General features: G+C 32.8%; 1 protein-coding gene across 1 annotated transcript in view; it reads left to right on the forward strand.

Annotated features, from left to right (window-relative positions):
- The first annotated feature begins 8,798 nt into the window (after nucleotides 1-8,798).
- Nucleotides 8,799-22,720, forward strand: part of LOC149902341 (uncharacterized) — a 35,800-nt gene continuing 21,878 nt past the window's right edge. Inside the window, exons 1-2 of the mRNA XM_090110269.1 lie at nucleotides 8,799-9,027; nucleotides 16,888-17,084. Coding sequence (XP_089966395.1) covers nucleotides 8,799-9,027; nucleotides 16,888-17,084 — 426 coding nt within the window. The remainder of the gene's footprint in view (nucleotides 9,028-16,887; nucleotides 17,085-22,720) is intronic.

Consider the following 22,720-nt stretch of genomic DNA (forward strand, 5'->3'; position numbering starts at 1 on the left):
TAGAGACAGTACTATAATTTCTATAACTCAAATTATATTTATCTAATTAAGGAGAATAATGTTCAGTTTTAAAAAACGTTTCAGTTATTACGATTTTATTTACCAACGATGTTATCGTTGGTAAATAAAATCAGCCGTTAAATTAAAACAAAGTTAATATAATAAAGACCTGAGAATAACTCTGTTTTGGAATAATTAGCGATTCACCACGTGGCAATGCGATGGACGAATTCACCTCGTGTTTATTTATTTTTTTCGAATAAGTACGTATTCATAAATTAAATTTAATTCTGTGAAAATAATAAAACAATAATTAATATTATTTCAAAATGAGCTGCGCCATGTCTGATCAGATCGTAAGCCATCAAAAAATATTATTTTCTAGATACCTATTACAAGCCTATTTAGACATTTAAAAATAGATGAAATAAAAAAAATATAAAAAATTGATATATGAACAGTGAAGTATGAATTACTAACGCAGTAGAAGATTAAACTTTCAAATCCCCGATCAAATTCTAACTACATACATACATACAGTATATAAGTACAACTTGTACATGTTTCATAAAGATTTTAGATAAATAAAACCGGAGTAACAGCTGGACCCTTTGTACCTATACGTGAATATATCAGTCTACGTATATTATAATATGTATTCGTATTTTGTTTTGTAAGACCCTAGAACCAGTCACCATTGGTAATAATAAGAAGGAAAAATAATAGCATAATGTATGTAGTTAATATTATTAAAGTATCTGTTAAGTTATTGGTTTAGTTACTTTATTGTGTCTTTAATTTTAATTTCAAAAATTGATTTAATTATGAAATTTATTATATGTAGTGAGTAAAAGTTCATTGGATGACGGATGATAGAGTTGAACCAAAAATATTTTTTTTTCTCTGTTTATGATAATATAAATGGAATTATTTGCAAAAAAAATCCAATCGATATCGATAGGCGACGTGATTACGCTCGCTGTAAAGTGCAGTGTTAAACGTCGGCTTACTAATATTATGAATAAATCGTGTTTTAAATCCGCTAAAGTCTTCAAGTTAAAATATTCAGGGTAGCTACCTGATAGATAGAGCCAGACGGAATTTTTTAAAAGTGATTTTATTTTGTTACGGGCCCTTGAAGTTGTGAACATACTGGGTAATTTTATCTTTCTTGGCATTAAATTATTTTTTATTCCATTCAAAAATCTAACGATAGACTAGACTAGATAACGACTAAATGTTACCATACTGAATTGGCTTATTTTTCAGCTTAGCACACAAAAAAAATCAAGCATTTTCTGTAAAAATCTCATAACGTTATAACTCCGAAAATACGAAAAATCGCATAACATACATGGGGGTTATTCGGATAGCCCTCTAGGTCTTCTACCTCCTAGCTTCAGTGTATCCATACTTTATGGGACACCCTGTATATTTTGCATTATTTATTTTATGAAATGTGTAAAGCGACATCTTGCAGAAATGAGTGTAAACTTTTTTAAAAGCTTCTGTAGATGTCGCTTTTTCGTTTATTGTAGGTAGTTATTTTTGGGGATGTAACCCTGTTTTCAGTACCATCGAGTTCCCTTCATATTGGACAGATGGCGCTATAATCATAGTATTTACACAGTAGGTACAGTGCAGTTACAATACTGTAGTCTGTATGGATCAGTATAGATATTAGCGGTATTCCAGTAATAGTGGCATACGTCCAAAATTGTCGTAAAGATAGATGAAATAAAAATAGATATAAATCACATTTAAATTCTTTATAAAAATGTGATTTATAACGATATCGGTCGTAAACACATTATTTTAAAGATATATTATAGTATTACAGAAAGCTTTAAATATATTAAATCTTTTTAAAATATTTATTTGGTATCTCAATCTCACTTTTTTGTTATGTACCTATACTTGAGCAGTCAACAGCAGCAGTTGTTTCTAAAATATTCAGCTTTCCTGAAAGTACTTTCAAAGTTCTATTGATAATGTAATATGTTCGGTGTTCAGTTTTATTTCCTATACTGGCTTATAGTGACTGAGTTTTTCCGGTAGGTATTTTATTATTAAAGTGAAACTTTTATTACATCGTCTCTAACTTTTTGGTCTGTGTAGCGCATGTCGCGTGACGGTCGGCTGCCGAGTAGGTATAAAGCAGTGTTCGGAGTCATTATCGTACAAATACGATAATTTTGTGCCTAAGTTTCACTTTTACCGTGGTTTCATAAAACCACTCATTTATTTTTGGAAATAATCATGTAACATGTTTATGTAAATATGTTGTTTGTATAGATCATTGTTTCAATTTGATCAGTGTAGATGGCGCTTTTATTCGTCCCTTATATTATGTATTTTGCTTTAGGTAACCTGCACCAGATTTATGCTTAATTGTTGAGAGCTTCGCAATTTTTTGTGTTTTACATGCTTTTTAACGTTTGAAAAATCAATCAGATTCATCAGAGAGAATCAGATGAGGTGCGAGCTTTCTGATTTATCTCAGCTCAAAATATTATACTTGTATACTTAGTATATTATTATTAGTCTGTGGTTATACTTATGTTGTTATACTTAAATCGTAAATTACGTTTTTAATGATAAAATTAAAATTAAAATAAGTAAGTAGGTGCATGACTATACAAATAGGTTTACGAAATGAAACGTGAATGCATTTAGCTATTACAATCGTGTGAAATAAAAAACGTTATCAATGTTTTTAATTTTTGTGGCTTTTCACGAAGGATATGGTATGAAATTTATTATTATCTACTGACATAATAAATCAATAAAATAAATTTTATCATGTCCATCTGGTTTAATTTGTCGCTAATTCCGAATGCACACTTATTTTGATCGGACTACAGCAAACAGATATCTTCAGGGGCTTCCAAAATTTCTGGCGATCGAAAAAGCTAAGCGAGGAACACTCGGGGCGTCGGGACAAACATACCGTCTCGGGGGAGCCGCTCATTAGTTGTTCAAACACGCCGTCGGCCACTTTGACAAGCAGCGTGTAGGACCTCGGTCCGCTGGAGGTGGAGACCCAGCTTCCCCTTCACTGATCTTAAGTTGGTTCTAGCTATCGAAATTCCACTTGGCAAATAGACGCGTTTGTTTGTTTACTGTTTGGCTACGGAAATTAATAGTGAAATTTTACGTTAGCATGTACAACTAACTATGTATTTGGTGTAGTATTTAGAAATTTCAAACATACCTACTTAATAGGATTTCCAGAAATAAAGACGATTAAAATTTTTAATTATAATGAGGTTTTATTCCTTCATAATGTGATTCAAATAAATCATGAAACCATTTCAGAATTATACAGAACAAAGCAATAGGCATAATATATTATATTTCCTAAAAAAATATTGTAAAACAAGTCGATATTTTGAGCTCTTTGCAGTGTAATAATTTTAATTAACTTTATTATTGTTGCGTAACATTCAAAAGCAGCTTAAAGCTTTGTAAGCTCGGTGCAGTAAATGACATAGAATGAATAGAAGAATTAAGATGAATATTGCAGTTTATATTATATGGTATGCTAGAAGGCAATGCCATCAAAAAATATTCAGTTACAAAATTATTTAGAAGTTCCATCTGTTTTGGTTTTCCTAAAACGCGTTAAACTAAAGTTTTCAGTGCGTACCCATTTTAGCTAATATTTTTTTATTGGTTTTTAGATAGTCATTGTGAGCACTTACTTCATAAAAGCACTTGAAACTGATTTATAAATAACAATCACTTAATGATCAACTATATTATAAACAAGATGTAAAACTGAATGATTAAGATGAAGCTGAAAACCAGCTAAGTTTTTCAGATTTTTTTTATTTACTAAGTATACTTGGACAAGAAATTGCATATTACTTTTTTATGTATTAATTTAATTAATTATTATATAAGTATTAGTTAAGTAGTTATCAATGGAACATTAAATTTGATATGACTTATCTCAGAACATTCACGAATGTTGTATGTACCTACTGAAAAATAAATAAATATATTACATATAAATTATGTCTTTTAATGTGTTTGTTCTGTAATAAATTAATTGATTTCTCTATACATTTTTACTGCACTCAACGATTGAAAATAAAGAACAGTGGTAGATATATTGATAAATATTTTCGTGTCTTTTTTTAAATTTTAAACGGGCACTGACGTTGACGCAGTTATTAGGTACATTTAATTTTTCATTATGTACTTTTTCCGACATTGACGAGAATACCATGTTGGCAGGGAGTTGGCAATCATGGCGATGGCGGAACTCATCAATCACTGGCTCAGGTGCTGTGCCATCGCACCCACATCGCGATTTTCCCCTCTACCCCCTCCTATTTTTCCACCATTACGCTTAGGCCATTTTGGAGCGGGGTCAGTTATTGATACTGGTAATCCTCTAAATATTATTTGAGTATTCATAATAATGGTTTAAAATTAATCGATCTTAATTGAAAATAATACAAAATAATCTGTGTTTTTTTCTTTATATTACCTACAAACGTTTTCGGAATTTATTTTGGATCCTAATGCAAGACACTTCTTAAATAGTCATCATATCATTGTTACAATTTTTAAGTTGGCATTTGAAAGCTCTAATAAGGATCGTGCCAACATAATCAAGTCACAATGTGCCAAGGAATTAAAATTTTTGTAGGTTTATTAATTAGTATTATAAATTATTAGTATTTTAGATGACATACTGAAAATTCTGTTCTTGACCTCAACAAAGCATTAATTTAATCAGAAATGACGGCGTTGTTTGCATCAATTTAATCACCATAAGAAATCATAAGTCGTTTACTCGTTCGTTAATTAAAAACAGTGAACGAGTATGGGGACACTTGCAACGCAGCATGTGGCTCAAGGGCGCAAATTGAATTAGGCGGGGAAGACGCACGCATCCCGGCCATAACCACCGCATTATCAGATTAGATCTCTGCTAGAAGATCACTGCAGGATCGGGTGCAGTCATTTTCACTATGATTTTTTATAAATACTATATTTTTTTTAAATGCTCGCTCCGGGTCTACATTATAAGACATTTTTTGTTTGTTTTTCATATATGTATCTATAAATACATTTCAGTTCATGAGTTATAAGTGGTATAACGAACAAGTAACACGAAGTTCTTATATTTCTAGAGATAAAGTAGGAACAAGCCCTCAATAGTGGTTATTGTCATTGTCGTAGATCAATACCTACTTGTATTAATTTGACGAATTAATTATGAAATGAGAGGACTATTTTCTTAGATATATTCGTATAAATATTTGTTTAAATAATATATTTGTTTAAAGCAATATTTTTTGAATAATTGTATTACAAAAAAAATAACGAGTCAAATTTCTCGCATGAAATATCTCTGAATGACTTTCTTCGTTTATTGACAATACCACATCCTAAGGGAACTATTGTGGATGCTGTTCTGTTTTCCAAAGAAGAAAGGTGAATGCCCTGAGCCTTTTCTCGATATCATAAACTTCACTTGTCAACAGCAGGAAGAATCTACAATCATTTTGTGTGTTATGAATTGAGGAGCTGGGGAACAAAAGCGGACTTGTCCACTGTACTCGAATTTTTTATTTTTATTTTTTTGCACTCTTTAAGCTCATATCTATCGAACCCCGGAGTATTGTGTATCAAAAGCGGTCCGATCTTAGAGAAAAAAATTGTTAAAAATGATGATTTCGTTCAAAAGCGGACTTGTCCTGTTAGAAATTTATTAAAATTCTAAGGGATTTTTTCTCCAATCAAAACCGGACAAAAACGTAAGGAGAATTGCCGTTAGTACGAAAAATGTCAAACAAAACCGGACAAGTCTAAAAAAAATCATTGTTTTTTTGTTATGATATCCCTAAATCAGTTGTGGCAACACTGCTAAATTAAAAAAAAGATAATCAGCTGTGTGACGGTCATTGCTTTCGTAATTTTGAGAAGAATTTTCCTAGAAAACCGACAAAATTATGGACGGAATCGAAGAAATAGTGGCCAATATAAATGACGGCTCACGTAAACGAAAAAAAACAGGACGGCAAGCGCAAAACAACAGGGAATCGAAGTGAGTGTAAAATTATACCTACCGGTGCGTGTTTGTTATTATTCTAACCTATGATGAATTTAAAATTGCTATTATTTTGTTTTAGGTACGCAGATAAAGACCCCCTTGCTTTGAATTTCGTGTCTGCGTGTGAACATAACAAGGGAAAATTTAAGTGCCAGACTTTGACATTAAACGAAATTGTTTACAACCGCAAACTACTATATGAAAAAATTGGCAAAAAATTACAGGATATTTACTTGTCACGGCTCATATCACCATGCCCCATAGAAAGAGCCTCCATACCTCACCAGTGGCAATTGCTGAAACAAGTCAAATAAATGACGAAGACGACGACCACAGTGACGATTGTGACTGTTGCGAACCAGATGTGGGAGAGTTCATATTATAATTTTTAAATAAAAAAATACAATAATAGAATCTAGTTTTCTTTCATAACCGGACATGTCCATAACTCTTTCAATCATAACCGGAGTTGTCCACCTTTTGTAATCAAAACCGGACTTGTCCATTACAAAAAAATAAAAAAAAAATAAAACGCATAGTTTTATGACCAACAAGCAGGCTATTAGTAATTATGTTGTATTAATACTAATTATACTGAAATGCACAAAATTACAGCCCATATGCATATACCTATTTCAGTTTTTTTGCTCTAGTGTAAAATTTGATTAATTGGACAAGTCCGCTTTTGTTCCCCAGCTCCTCAATTAAAATATGTAGGTATCTCCATACACAAAGAAAGACTAGTGTTTACTTTAGCCTATTTTATTCATTCAAATTTATTGTTCAAAATGTTACGTTAAAGTACGTATTATCCTTAACGGACCTAATAAAATTGCTAAATTTAATCGTATTTGAATAAATGAATTGAATAAAACATTTTTTAAAATTGATTTATACAAGTTTAAGTTATAATTAAAAAAAATGTTTTCAAAAGAGCACCTAACTAGTCAACAAAACATGAAAAAGTCGTCATCAAGGAAAGTGAAAAACTACACAGCAGTTGTTTGGATTGCAGGTCGCTAAGTGATCACATATTTTACCGAAGTCTTGTTTTCCGCTTTCTCAGGATTGCTGTATGTGTGCAATGTTTATATAAATGTCGCCGTACTTAACTAAAAAGATTTTCTTATTTGTTCAGAGTTTTATGTGATGAAAAGAATTTTTATACAATCTTTGAAGCTTATTTTTTTTAACTTTGAATTTTCCAACTAATTTAACAGTCTATTTGTGTGAAAATGTGTGTTTACGTGACGGCTATATTGGGATATTCGATTATGAAATAAAGCCTTGGTCTTAAATCAACCAAGAAATTTAATCTTAGATTTTTCACAGGTATACAAATATTGTGCCCGAGGTATAAATATTAAAGTAAAGCCAAACAAAAATAACGACAATATACAGACGATTCAAAAATGTTTAATATCACGAATCTGTCACTGCTTAACATTCTATCCAAAAGTGGCTCGTAAAAAAATTAAAAAAGAGAAATAAAACAAGGGAAGCGGCGTAGTAAAATTAATATAAATAATAAATAAAGTCGCGAACTCGCGGAGCGTGTGGCGAGGTCCCGGGAGGCCTCGTCACTCGCTCTAATATTGCGAATATTATACGCGTCATATTCTCACGCACCCTTTATCAGTGTTTAGTTGTTCAATCTGTTTACTCGTATACAAATCATTTTAGTTTCACTTTCTCAAAGGTTTTTTAATTTATATCTATGAAATAAGTTTATCATGATTAACTAACAGATTTATGATTAATTTTATAATACGAAATAAACTTTATAGTGGGTCAACAAATAAAACAAAAAAGGTTAGTACATAAAATAGTTTTAATGGTAAAGAAGTAAGGTTTGGTCATTATAGAGCTTAATTTAGTAGAACAAAAATACATATTAGATAATTAATAATCAAAGAAACAATACAAAACAGTAACAGCATAAAAGCTCTATTGTATATATAATCAATATGTAACGTGCATAATTAAATATGGATAAATTAAATCATAATTCTCAACTTTTTAATTAAAAGATCCTCGAAGATAGATTTATTTTTCGCACCACAATTTATTATATACCTAAACTTAAATTAAATTCTTGAAGTTTGCATGAACATTAAAAATACAATATTTGTTATTGATGGTCATCAACAAAGTTGAAGTTAATTCAAGTTCGTTTAAATAAAAAGTTATCGTTGCAAATCGAGTGCAAGAATAGATAATCTCAATTAAAGATCAACAGCCATTAATTAGCAACGTACCTGGATCGTTAATTACAACTTTTTTATTTTCCTCAATGACAAAGGAACTGTCGGCGAAAAGAAAAGTAGACAAGTGTCGTGACACGCACCCCCTGGCGGTGGGGTGGGGAGGGCCGGCGACCAATCGGGCGGCGGTGGCGAGCCGGCAGCCCCGGCCATTGGCCTGTCTAGGGGTGCGGCCCCGCCCCCTCCTCGAGGCTCGCCCTTATTGAATTAGGCTTATCATTCGATTTCGAGTGGGGCGAGCGCGCGGTCCTCCACGCTGGCAAAAACCTATCCTCGAGATCCGATACCATCTGTAATCGGCATAATTCGATATACTCGCTGCTCATCCAATTATGCGGTTGTGAGCCCTCGCGGCTTCCTACAAGAGTCGCACGCGCCCCGCGCGGCGCGCTGCATCTTCAGCGCTCAAATTCTTTTAATTGTCTCTTTTAATAGATGTTAGATAGTGTCTTATATCGCTGAAAATGGAGTACGGGTATCTGAGCGGTGCCGGCAGTGGATTCGAAGGTGGATGTCTCGGCTCGGGTGGCGGTGAACTGTCTTGGGGCGAGCTGGCTTCCTGCGGGCAGATGTCCCAGGCTGCTTACCGATACCAGGGTATGCGCTATCAGCCGCCGCCGCCACAATGTGCGCGACCACAAGACGCGGCTATGAGAAATCATCACATCTTCCCGCCAGCTATGAATTTACAACGTAAGTAGTTATACATTGAAATAAGTGTCAGTTTAAGATTTTATATTATAATTGTTATAAAGACAGTAAATTAGGCTAAATATTATCATTTTCATTGTGAAATCAGAAAGAAAGCTAGCTTAATTACATAATTCTTTTGCTACGACGTCTACGAGACTACTCGTAGCGCGTAGCAAGTTTGTTACGGCTTTGTAGCTTGTATTTTTTTTGTATTCATTTTAATTGTATTAAAAATAGTTAACAAACATTAAAACATAATATTTCGTTTGTGAAAATGGGTATTTAAGACAGATGCAAGAATTGATAGATTCGATGAAGTATTATTTTAAATATTTGAGTATTAATGCGATTCTCCTTGATATATATTTTGTTATAATGATCGTGTCTACGTTTTTATATGTTGAAAACATCGTTATCAATAGGTTAGGTAGGTAGGTTATACTTGGTTCTTGAATAGTAAATGAGTATTTCATTATCCATACTAATCCATACTTAATATTATAAATGTGAAAGTAACTCTGTCTGTCTGTCTGTTACTCAATCACGCCTAAACTACTGAACCAATTTGCATGTAATTTGGTATGGAGATATTTATTATTTTAATACCGGAGAAAGGACATAGGCTACCTTTTATTGCGAAATATGTACCACGGGCAAAGCCGGGGCGGACCTCTAGTATTATAAATGCGAAAGTAACTCTGTCTGTCTGTTACTCAATCACGCCTAAAGTACTGAACCAATTTGCATGAAATTTGGTATGGAGATATTTTGATACCCGAAAAAGGACATAGGCTACCTTTTATTGCGAAATATGTACCACGGGCGAAGCCGGGGCGGACCTCTAGTTTAAAATAATTCTGTTTTATGATCATTATTTAGGTATGTGTTTCAAATGATGATCATGAAACAGATAAAATATTTATTATTAGATTTGTAAAGAATGCAACTAATCAAATATTATAATTTATAAATCAGTGGTTATTTTTATTCAAATAGTATAATGTGGAATATTTATAATTTTTAACTCTTATAGCACTAAAAGTTATCTAGTAGGTATCTACAGTAATTAATTACTTCAATTAATGTAATCAACCTTTCTATAATAACTATGATTAACGTTTTTCTAATACAAGAATAATATAAATACTTTGTTATAAGATATTTTTATATTAAAAAAAAAAATATATGAACAGTAATCATTTTAGCATTGGGACTTTGTGAGAAAAGGACATAATGCTCTGAGATGAAAATATTTATTTTTATCCCTCCTCTGTTCTATTTTGGGTAAAAAAATCCTTAATAAATCCTTTTTATATCTGTTATTAAGTAGGTATAAATCCATACTAATATTATAAATGCGAAAGTAACTCTGTCTGTCTGTTACTCAATCACGCCTTAACTACTGAACTAATTTGCATGAAATTTGGTATAGAGATATTTTGATACCCGAGAAAGGACATAGGCTACTTTTTACCCCGGGACAAAGAATAGGTTTTATTCCGGAAATCCCACGGGAACGGGAACTATGCGGGTTTTTCTTTGACTGCGCGGGCGAAGCCGCGGGTGGAAAGCTAGTATAATATATTTCAGTTAAATCGATTAGAACTTTTTGTAAGAAAGTGTAACTAAATTATTCCAGTTCTAATTACAACTTTTTCTCATTTCTAATAAAAAAATAGATCTTTTTCCCAATCATTTCATAAGTAAAATCACGTATAAGTCATATTATACTTTCATACCTATTATTATTTTATAGGTACTTGTATTTTTTTTTCATCAGGCCCGGTTACTATACCTATGAAAAACCAACTTGAACTGAAGCAAAATTTAAGTAAAGGTTTTGTATTTATTTATAATTTAAGAATATTTATATGCTTTCACATCATTATTATTTAAAAACCGGCCAAATGCGAGTCGCGCACGAAGGGTTCCGTACTATGAGGACCCTTTATATTTACTTTTTTTTTTTAGTTTTGTTATAGCGGCAACGGAAGTACATAATTTGTGAAAATTTCAGCTTTTTCGCTATAACGGTTTATGAGATACAGCCTGGAGACAGACAGACAGCAGAGGCTTAGTAATTGGGTCCCGTTTTACCCCTTGGGTACGGAACTCTAAAAACTAAAAAGTATGCGTGTTTAGGTAAGTAAAAAATTTTAACAAAAAAAGTTTCGAAGGGCATTCATAAATAAATACATGTTTTGTTCATACATTGAATATTTATTATATTTATAGAATATGTATAGTTGTCGGTAAAGTGTTTTCTATATCTGCAGTTCCGACCAAAAAGTTCGACTGTTCTAAAGGTACTTTTATTTTTCAAATTAACTTAATAATTTTATCATGGAAGGGCCAAAGTAAATCAAATGGAATTTTTCTTTGTGTCGTATGAGTTAAATAAAATTTTATTAGAGTTTATAGAAAGGTAATAGATAGTTAAAATAACATTAACTGTGATTAAACATTTTTTATGGTGAATGATTGTAGTGGGACTTTAACTGGTCCTTTTCCAAAACCTTTTTTTATTGTCATCACATTTCACAAGAGATTTAGTCTGTACTGTCCGTACTAGTGTTAAAATTTTATTATAATCAGAATAGCAGACAAAACATGAAAGAAGAGGGTGCGGTTTGCCATATATATGTATTTAAATATTTATTGTAACGGTAAAAATGTTAAATGTTTGTAGGGAACTGATAAAATACGAACGATTTACCCTTTCAGCGCATAGATTCAAAATAATAAATTCCTTCTGCAGGAAGTACGGAGTATCATCTGTTTAGGTATAAACCGTATTATTATGTATAGCATAATATCTTAAATTAACAAATATAAAGTCAATATAACGACTAAATAACAATAAAATAAGGCTTCTGCAAATTATGATTGGATCAATGTTTTAATTTTAATCTATTAACACCTGATGATGTTTTCTTTTTACAATTCTATCATTACAGATATGTCTGATAAATGGAAAAACCTTTTGTTTTCTATTATCTGGATTATTTGGTTGTTAATTTAGAGATTATAATTATGTGGAAAACATATGACCGCTTTGTGGTAAACAGTCACCTACTAAATTGTATTAAAGTTATTTTAGATTACAAGGTAAACTATTGTATGTAGGTATATTTTAATTATATATAATTACAATTTTATAACCGAAAATAAAAATACTAATTAAGTTAGTTAGTAAGTATGTTTATAACACCGCGGATACAACGATATTCTATTAACTGTCACTTTAATATGTGTAGGTAGTGTTATATAATAATTTTTTATATGGCTTCAAAAATAAATATATATAAATAACTAGATTTCCGCCCGCGGCTACGCCCGCGTTTTCAAAGAAAACCCCGCATAGTTCCCGTTCCTGTGGGATTTCTGGGATAAAATATATATTGCCTATGTCCTATTCTGGGTCTTCAGCTACCTTCATACCAAATTTCATTGTAATCGGTTCAGTAATAATTGCGTGAAGGAGTAACAAATATCCATCCTCAAAAACTTTCGCATTTATTACATTAGTAGGATTGAACGGCGAGTTAGAGAAGTTTAAGTTCAATACTTAGAGAAACAATTTTTTTTTTCTAAATTAATAACAAGAGAAGATTGTATGAAGATTGTACTCTTAAAAGTGTGGCCCACTATTAATTTTAAAGAAGGTATCAGAATTTATTTCAATGCGATACTATCTATTGTAAAATGACGTAGGTATAATAATTTAGAGTAGTGTATGCATATTTAAATCATTCCTATAATAAAGAATCTTGTTATTACGAAAAATGTATTAAGTATGTGTTAATTATAATATTATAGATATGCACGCAGTGAACAATTTTAATTAGTCTTAATTCCATTAACAACAAAATCCAACTTTCCTGAAATGAATTTGTTGTAAAGTAAAATCGTTTTCATTCCGCGAACGAGTATGGAAGCGAAAGGTTGCGGCGACTGTAACAAAGAGTAGTTGCTTTGGGCGGGGCGGAGGGCAGCGGGGCGCCAAGTTCTTGCCGCGTGAGCGATTGCGCCCCTAATTGGCAGCGGCGTCCGCGAGAATCTTAAGGGGAGGACACCCAAGTATAAGAGAGCTTTCTCAAACAAAACCTTACATGGCAGTCAAAACTAAATGCTATTCGATGCATATAAAATCGAAAACATTATCACCAGTTTTTGTAAAGAACTTTGTCTCTTAAATTTCTCATATAATTCAGTTAAAGTTCATTGTTCGTTAATTTTCGCCGCTAGAAGGTCTCTCCTTAAGACCCAAACCCACGAAACACAATAATTCACCTCAGGCGTCCATGTAATCTTGAGTAAGCCAGGATTATTCCCGTTAATCATACAGAAATTAATTATAACTTGGCGTATTAATTGTCGTGCGTTAATAAGGTTTAGTGAGTATTTTGCTGTTAATTGTAATTTATTTAAGGAAAATAGAGAAATAAAAATAAAACTGTTAAAAAATGATTCAATTGGTAATTTTGAAATAAAAAATATGTTTTCATATAGGTAATTTTTAAGTTAGTGCTTTTTTTATATCTATAAATTATGAAACAAATTGCTCATAGTTTCAAATAAATAAACAAAAAATTACACATTTTGCATAATTCACTTAAATAGTGTTAATATCTACATAAAAGTGCCATTACACAATTCGGATTCAATGTTACATAGCCAGTAGATATTTATTCAATTTGATTTGATGTAAAGGGAAAACCGCGTATCCCGGCATCCATCCTAAACCAATATCGCAATTTCTATTCTCATGTCGCCTTCGCCTTTGCATGCAAGTGGACGGGTTAATTCGATTTGCTGCCAGGACCGAGAGCAATATTTTATCGCATCATGTGATCTATTCTGTCCCAGCAAAGTATACTATAGTTGAGTGGGCCATAAAAAAGGCAATATCTTACAGTTCAACTGCGTCGTACGTAAGCCGCGATCGTAACTTCTACAATGTTATGTTATTCTAGAGATTCTACACGGAAAGAAAACTTTTACAAATGTATTTGTGGCGCTCAAGTAAAAGCAAATGATCTCAACTTTTGCTTGTTCGTTTTGTATATTATATGATATGACATACAGTACCTATAAAATGATACATAATTATACATTTTATCTAATGCTAAAATTGTTATCAAATTATAAGATACATTTCAATACGAAAGCAGTTAAATATTATTCTTTATATTTATGAGCTCCGAACGCCACCACACTTCGTCTTCGAAAATATAAATTTTATAGCTACCATTACGTAAATTTACCCACATGTTTATTTGCAAATATAAAATAAATTGCTTTCGTGCATTACTTTTAGAAGTGTTTTATAGCCGTTTTACATCACAATATTTCAATTGATTATCTCGACAACATTAAAGTGATAGGATTAAAAAAATAAAGAAATATTGCTATACAGTAGTATAATTTTGGATATGTCTACGTTTGATGTCCATTAATCTGTAGTAACCCTTCCCGCGGCTTGAGCGCAATATGCCGCGATGACGCGTCGACGTAGGTTGCATTATGGATGTCTACAAACTTTCTGCGTGACGCGAGAAAAATGATGCCAAGCATTTCGGATAAATTGAGATAAAACAACTCCGATTCACTTAGAATATAGTGAACTATATTTTAATAAAACCCTTACTTTTTACTGTCAACAGAACATTGCACGAATTTTGATTATTCCTTCTTTAATATTCTAAAATATACATAATATTCGACTTTCTTCGTTTCTCCGCAGGCAGTTTCACCTCGCTGTAATTAGTTAAGGCTGTTGTTGGTTCGTGAGGAGGTGCTTAGGGGGTCGAATAAGTCACGGATCATATCACCTGGGAAGTAATCGCTCTCTGACGATTAATTAGTGCCACGTGCTCCCTTGTATCATCAGGAATGTTAGGAATACGTAACTGTTTGGATGTAAACATATAGGTAACATTAACACGATTATGTAATAGATCAAGTAAAAGACTTATCAGTGAAGATAGTTTAGAACAGAAATAGAAATCTAATAGATAAAGTGATCGTAGTATATATAATATTGAGTTATGTCGTTACGAATTATGTGCCTTCTTTTAATCTATTGTAAAAGAAATATACATAATAATCATTATGTAACATGCAAACGGATATTAGAAGTAGCAATAACAATGAGCGAGCCCTTCTGACCTACGAACTGGAAACTCAAATTAAAGATCATAAGAATGGAACATCTTGCGAAGATCCTCTTCATTAGGTTCCGCAAATTGCGAGCGGGCGGGGAGCAGAGACATAGCGCTGGTTCCCCTCCTTCCCCTGCACCCTCTATTAATAATGCAAATGAGACCGCAGCTCGGCCAAGAAGCGAGTCTCGATTAATTCCGGTTCATTTGAGGTAATTGTCGCTGTGCGCGTGCGGTCTGCGGTCTTCCGTTGCCCGCCGCATGTCCGCGTCTCTTATGTCTAATACGAGCCCATTATGCTTTGTACAACTCGCTAATTGAATATCAAAATGTTCAGAATTTTATACGTCATACATACATGGCACGGCCGTGACCAGTCAGGGCCGTGCCAGAATCCTCTTGGTTATGATAATATTGCTATTTTTTGTCAAAGCACAAAAGCATCTAAGAGAGTATTTACGACATGGACATCAAATAATTTACAATTAATTAGCATTATAAGAGTTTAAAGATTGCTACACGGATGGATTGTTAAATACAAATCGAGTCAACTAAATAACATAATAATTCAGAATTTCTTTCATTCCGTTAGATAATTATGTGCAGTTTTTCTTCAGTCGTAGCACCCTAGCGTAGCGTCGGCTACGAGTTACGATCAATACGGATGCCACGCGACATCCCTACCTTACAGTTTTTCTACTGAACTCAACATAATATAACCTTTGTAATCTAGAAATTCAGACAACCAATTTTTATGAACACTTAGTTCAATTTTAGATTGAAATTAGCCATCCCCGAAACTTTTTATAAATGTTATAGCATAATATTGAACCAAGACATAATACTAAAATCGGATGGTACTTAAACTGTAGTTATTCAATTTAATCAGACCGAAATCATAAAAATTTAAAAAATATGATAAAATTGCTGTAAATGTATAAAATAGAATATAATATGTAAATATACAATATTTATTTAAAAAAAGTTTTTTGTGCCATAAAATAACTAACCACGACTAATAAAAATGAGGCTATACTAATTTAAAATTTTGTATGCAAATTAAATAGCAAACCTTGTGTAACCTAAATGTAGGTATAAATACAAGGGTATATTGTTGAATTTGTAGGTACCTATACATTGGGTGAGGGCGCACTCTCGGAGGGGAGACAAAATGGCCGCTATAATACATCCTGCAGCTTTTCTTTCTTTTCATTTAGAATACTCACGCTATATTATATATAAATTTAGTATAATGAATCTAATTGAAGGTTAATTCATCATAATGTATTACATTAAGGGCCGATTTTTCAATGCTTGGATAAAACTTACCCGTCCAATAAAGTATTACACGATAATATTAAAATGCCACCTGTAAACTGTCAAATACGGGCAATTAGAATACGGTTTTAAAATGGTAGTTTTATACATTATTCGACGAATAAGTTTTATCCAAGCATTGAAAAATCGGCCCTAAACTAAATTACGTGTATTATCAATCGTATAATACACTAAACAGTTAGTACAAGTAGCTAAAGCAGGGTATAAATAGTTTTTCAATGGTAGAGTTAAAGTATTACAATATATTTCCTATTGTAATACTGTGGTAGTGCACTCTCTAATGCCTAGCATTATGAGTCGTGTAATACACCGATTTCTCAATGTTGGCTGTATGTCTAAATATGTTTTTTGTCAACAGCCGGCTTACCGTACAAAGTATATGGCGGCCACGAGGGATCCTTAACCGAAAAAAGGAAACAGCGTCGAATCAGGACAACGTTCACATCAGCACAACTAAAAGAACTAGAGAGAGCATTCCAAGAAACACACTATCCAGATATCTACACGAGAGAGGAGATTGCGATGAAAATAGACTTAACAGAAGCGAGAGTACAGGTAATAAAAAATATTTATATACATATATTAAGGAAGGGACTACTCTGTTTTTCTACAGTGATTGATTGGAGGAATGTATATTCAGGGGGTTCAATTTTTTTTAAGATTATATGACGATAATAGTTTAATATCTACGTTTTAAAAATGCATAAGTTGAAACATTCCACTTTAATAGTTTGTAACTGGAATTTATAAAAAAAAATGGCGCAAAGTATCCCAAAAATAGTAAAATAATATTATAAAAGCAACATAATATAATATAACGTCATAATATTTAACGTAAATCATCATTTGTTTTCTATTAATTGTATTATTGCGGGACAAGTCCCTTCATAGCTCTACAGTAGGCGTAAATGTGGCCATAATAATCAAACCACTTAGGATATATTCACGTTGAGCAATAAAAAAATATTGCTTTTCCGTCCGTCACTGCATTTCCACAGTCCAATTAGTGTCCGGTAATTCGGCCGCGGCTGACGGGAACGGTGGAAAAAAATGTAGCAGACATTCCGCGGCATTTGTTAATTTCATAATAGGCGCTCATTTTTATTTAAGGCGCTTCGACTGCGACGTGTTCTCCTTTTGAATATTTAAACGGATCCGGGTTACTTGCGCGCCTTCCTGTACAACTGATCACATAGATTTAGCTTGTGACTCGCCGATCCTAATCTTATATTTCTTTTGACGATGTCTACGGAAACTATTGCTGTACTGACGTAAATAAATAATTAGGATGGTATTTATTTTGCTTGCTAAACTGAAGAAATTATTTATACCTTTTGGTAATTTTCTTACAACTGAATTGTTAATGTTGCAATTAGAAGAACAAACGGCTATAATATCGCAGATGATAATATCTGTAACGAACTGCCGTATATTCAATATTCAGAAGCCCACGTAAAGCAAAGTAAACAAAAGTACCGCAAACACATAATACATAATGGAAAAACAATCGTAAAGCAATATACACGCGCCACCCGCACCCCCGTACAATGTTGCTAGCAACAAGCGCTCATTACGTTAAAAAGTGTATCGGAATGGTCGGGAGTTGCCATAAATATTGTGAGCGGTCGCGTAACTCAAGCGAGCGCGACTCCTGATAATTAAAACTCGCCTGCAAAATACGAATTCACATATTACAATTAAAATTGGGATGCGACCCGCGGTAAATACAGTATTCATTGTAGTGTACGATGGAAATATATTCGTAATAAAATAATTTTTATTTATTCGACAACCGTGAGCTGATTGTTGTTTGTGATTTTGTTTTTGGTTAAGTTTCAATGGAAATTATAATTTGTTTAATTTAAACAATTGGTCAATTTTATTTGGGTCTATGAATGCATGAGCAACTCTCGATGGAACATAAACTTAATTATAGTGGTTTTTCAATTGAACCATTAAAATACCTATATATTTAATATTTTTTGTGTACAGAATCGCATAGATTTCAATACTTAGTAAGTAGGAGCTCAAATATCCAACCTACCTATTTATCGTGATTTCATAAAATTCTGATATAAAAGTAGGTAGACAATAAAAGCAAGGCCACCTGTGAATGGAGAGCAAAAGGAATCACTTGAAAAATGACCAGATGGTATATAATACACGAGGTGTTTTTTCCGTGCCCACGTTGTCATAGGGACAGGGCAATTTAATCCATCACGATACGGTTCCGTCCGAGTCGATAAATATCTATGTGATTACAAATGTTTTGGTTTCATTGCTGCAGGTTAGATGGTTTTGTAGAACAGTAGTGACTATTATAATTTACTTTTGTAACGTAGTACTAAAACATTAACTTATTATGAACAATGTAATACAATGTTTTACTTTTAATTCATTCACTTCTACTGCTTTACACGTGTAATAATTTTCTCAGATACAAATTATTGTAATTGGGCAAAGATTTTAAATTAAAAGATTTGGTTATTGGAAACAATAAACTTTATATTATAGGTTCATACCCACTACTCGAAATATAAATTATAAATTCGCCTCAAAAACCAATTCGTGATTATTGCTCTATCCATATTCATTTTTACGATCGAGCAAAAATGTCTTGTTGTAATACGATTTCTCATCTTATAATCTCACTCGAGTTATAGGGGTTTGTCCCAATAGTCTGAGTGCTGGTCATCTACAATATGACACTTGACGGCGGCCTGTATGCCCCAGCTATGCAATAAAGATTGACACAGCCACCGGCGGGAATGCCAGCAAAATGTCAATCCAGCTCCATGTCTTAGATCTTACCTCAGGAACCCTGGGGACCGAAAGGCTGCTTGGAATAACGATGCACCTTTTGCAGTATTAGATTTGGTTGTTTCTTTGTTTTGTTTAGTAACATTGAATGTTATTTCATTAATATAAAATAATTAGATGAAACGCAATAAGTATTCTTCTTTCATGGAAGCTCAACTATGAAATTAAATGGCACAAAATTGCTTTCTTTTAATTGGATAATCTAGGAGATATCTAGATATATATTTTGATGACTCACTCTTTTAATAAAATTCTACTGGTTCTAAAATTCATTCTTATTTTTTGTATAAGTTGCAATTCAAAGAAATTATTACAATGAATTAGCTCTACATGGTGCCAACTCTTTTCAATAATATTTAATAAATTATATAAATTTTTAACATTATCTCCTCCGTGACATCAAACAGCATTTGATGTATTTGTAAATAGTCACATGACATGCGACAATGAATTCCCTCAGCCCTCAGCCGCGCAGGTGGCGCGCGCGCGTGCCTGCCACGCGGCCTCGAGAGCTTGCGCGTGCGATTCGACGCACTTGCCACAAATTATTTGTTATAACTTGCTTTAATGGGGTATGAAATTTTATTAATGCACTGCATTGTTTGTGATCTGATCGCACCGGATTAGTAGGATTACAAGCTTATATATGTTTTGTTAATACGTTTTGATTTTCTTATTTTATTGGTACAAACACAGGGTACAAACATCCATCTCTTTTATCTAGTTTTTACTTTTCACGATGTTTATAGTTTATTTTTATGTTTTTACATAAAAGTACAGCTCAAAATCTCATTACTTTCTCGTAAAAAGTGCAAAGCATAGTCGACTTTCAGAAACAATTAATTCCAAACTCACACATTATATTTCTTCATTTCGTATGTCATAAATGAGCACAATTTGCCCTAATTATTACACGAAGACTGTACCAAGTTCTACCAAAATGATTTGTGGTTTTATTTGAATGTTTGTCAAACGTAATGACCTCTAAATGAAACTAGGACCCGTAGTTAATAGCGTTGATTGCGGTTCGCGGCAGGCTTAGTAATCACTTAACGTTGGCTTGACGTTTTCATCCTATATGAGATATTATGTAGATTACATTTTGGGTGTTAGGGATTGAAATAAGTAGCAAAGAGACACTGTGAAATATATTCTTTACAATAAGCAGGCATATTCTAGGTTCCGTTGCTTGTTCAAAACGAAAAAAATATTGTTACTTACTTAAAATTCTAAAAAGCATTGCAGATATTATATTTCTTATCTATACTAATATTATAAAGCTGAAGAGTTTGTTTGTTTGTTTGTTTGAACGCGCTAATCTCGGGAACTACTGGTCCGATTTGAAAAATTCTTTCGGTGTTAGATAGCCCATTTATCGAGGAAGGTTATAGGCTATATATCATCACGCTACGACCAACAGGGGTGGAGCCACGGGGGTGAAACCGCGCGGAGCAGCTAGTAGGAGATATTATATAGAAGTCGATGACTAAAGTATGTAAAAATCCTAATTCTTTTATAAGCTTCGCTGTTGTCGGATAAAAATAGATCATATTGCCTATTGGTGAGAACTTAAGCACGTTTAATAATTTATCTCTTACCAATAATCAAATTTAACACAGTTCCTTATCTGCCCGGTACTATCGTGGAAAAAGCTTGTTGATAATGTAATGAGGATGTCAAAGCACGGCTCGGCACGGCACATGAAGGGCGTGACATTCGATACGGTAGCTCAGTATATCGTATCGTGGGAAGCTGCGATCGTACGCACGATTACGTCCTAGCCCGTGACCTGTGTCTCCCACGGGATGCGTGCGATCCTACATGACGTTTGTTGCAATATTATTCTGTTTATTCCGCTGTCACATTATTGACTTCGACGCTCCTTGTACTGGGAAGCTAAATAGTTAATGTCTGGTCAAGAATATGGAAGAAAATAATGAATTTATTTTAAGAATAAAGACAATATTTTTGCATGAATTAGTTAGTACCTATTATCACCGTACAAAGTATAGACCTCAATTGAAAGTTTTTTGAAGTGAAACTTCTTTATCGGGGGTGGACAAAAATTTTGTGAGACATTTTTTGCGTTACGCCGCGCGCGTTACATTTTTTGCGTTACGCCGCGCGCGTTACATTTTTGCGTTACGCCGTACTCGTGACATTTTTTTTCTTATCCCTACCACGCGTGATTCGACGTATACTTTCTCCAGCGGAGTAGGGATATCGTATCGTTTTAACGTACGTCCTACCACTTTACTTGACCGTTTTTCTATTGCACTCGTATTTATTTCCAACGCTCTATGGTGACGTGATAATATTATATTAAAGTGATCAGCACAATCAAAGTGTTTATTTTAATTATTCTAATTCCAGTGAATTTCTAAAAAAAGTAAATAAGTAATTATATCTATTTTTCTAATACTTAGGTGTAATAATGGTATTTATTTTTCTAAGTTATTTATGATTAACCTCACTTTTTGATTGTATTTTTCAATACACTAACACGTGGGTGGAATTATGGTATCAATTTTTTCTAATACTTGAATGTTGATTGTGGTATTTATTTTATTTTTCTAAAATTGTATTTAAAGTTAACCTCAGTTTTTGATTGAATTTTTTAAAACACCAACACGTGGGCGTGATCATGTTATTTATTTTTCAAGTTATTTAAGCTTAACCTCTGTCTTAATATGTATATATTATGTACTATGTGCGTCATTAATTTCTGACTGTTTCGAGATTTGGTGCAAAATAAAACAGTGTGTAAATAAAATTAAACAATTGAGTAAAAGTATAATTTCATAGATAACACGTTGAGAAGTTCCCTGTATAAATATATAATATACATATCTGGTATAAATACATACATAATATGCCTATAGATCTTTACTCAATTGTTTTATTTTATTGATTTTTTACAAATTTTATTTACACACTATTTTATTTTGCACCAAATTTCGAAACAGTCAGAAATTAATGACGCACATATTATATATACGTTTTAATATAGAATATTTTTTATTTTACAACCTTTACAACTTGATCATTAGGAATTTATTACCTCTATTGTTCGAACAAAAATAAGTTTTCGACTTTAAGAACGTGGCGACAATGTAAGTACACTATTGTTTCTTAGAAAACATTTTAGGAGTATACGATAATAAATCTATGACTCACGTAAACACGTGTTTGCTTGATTGGTGTCAGGTGTTCAATTATAATTTTATGAATTCAAAATTTATAAGAATAAACCTCAAACTCTCTGTCCAATCAAAATCCGCCTAAGTCGAAATCCTTTATAAGCTGAAAACGGCAGTGGCCGGCGTAAATATTCAAATAGGTAGCGAGGAGCGAAGCGACGAGCATCTTAG

This window comes from Colias eurytheme, chromosome 15 (assembly GCF_061535395.1).
Source record: "Colias eurytheme isolate Ceu_HAF_F1 chromosome 15, ilColEury1 Martin Lab GWU primary, whole genome shotgun sequence".
NCBI lineage: Eukaryota > Metazoa > Arthropoda > Insecta > Lepidoptera > Pieridae > Colias > Colias eurytheme.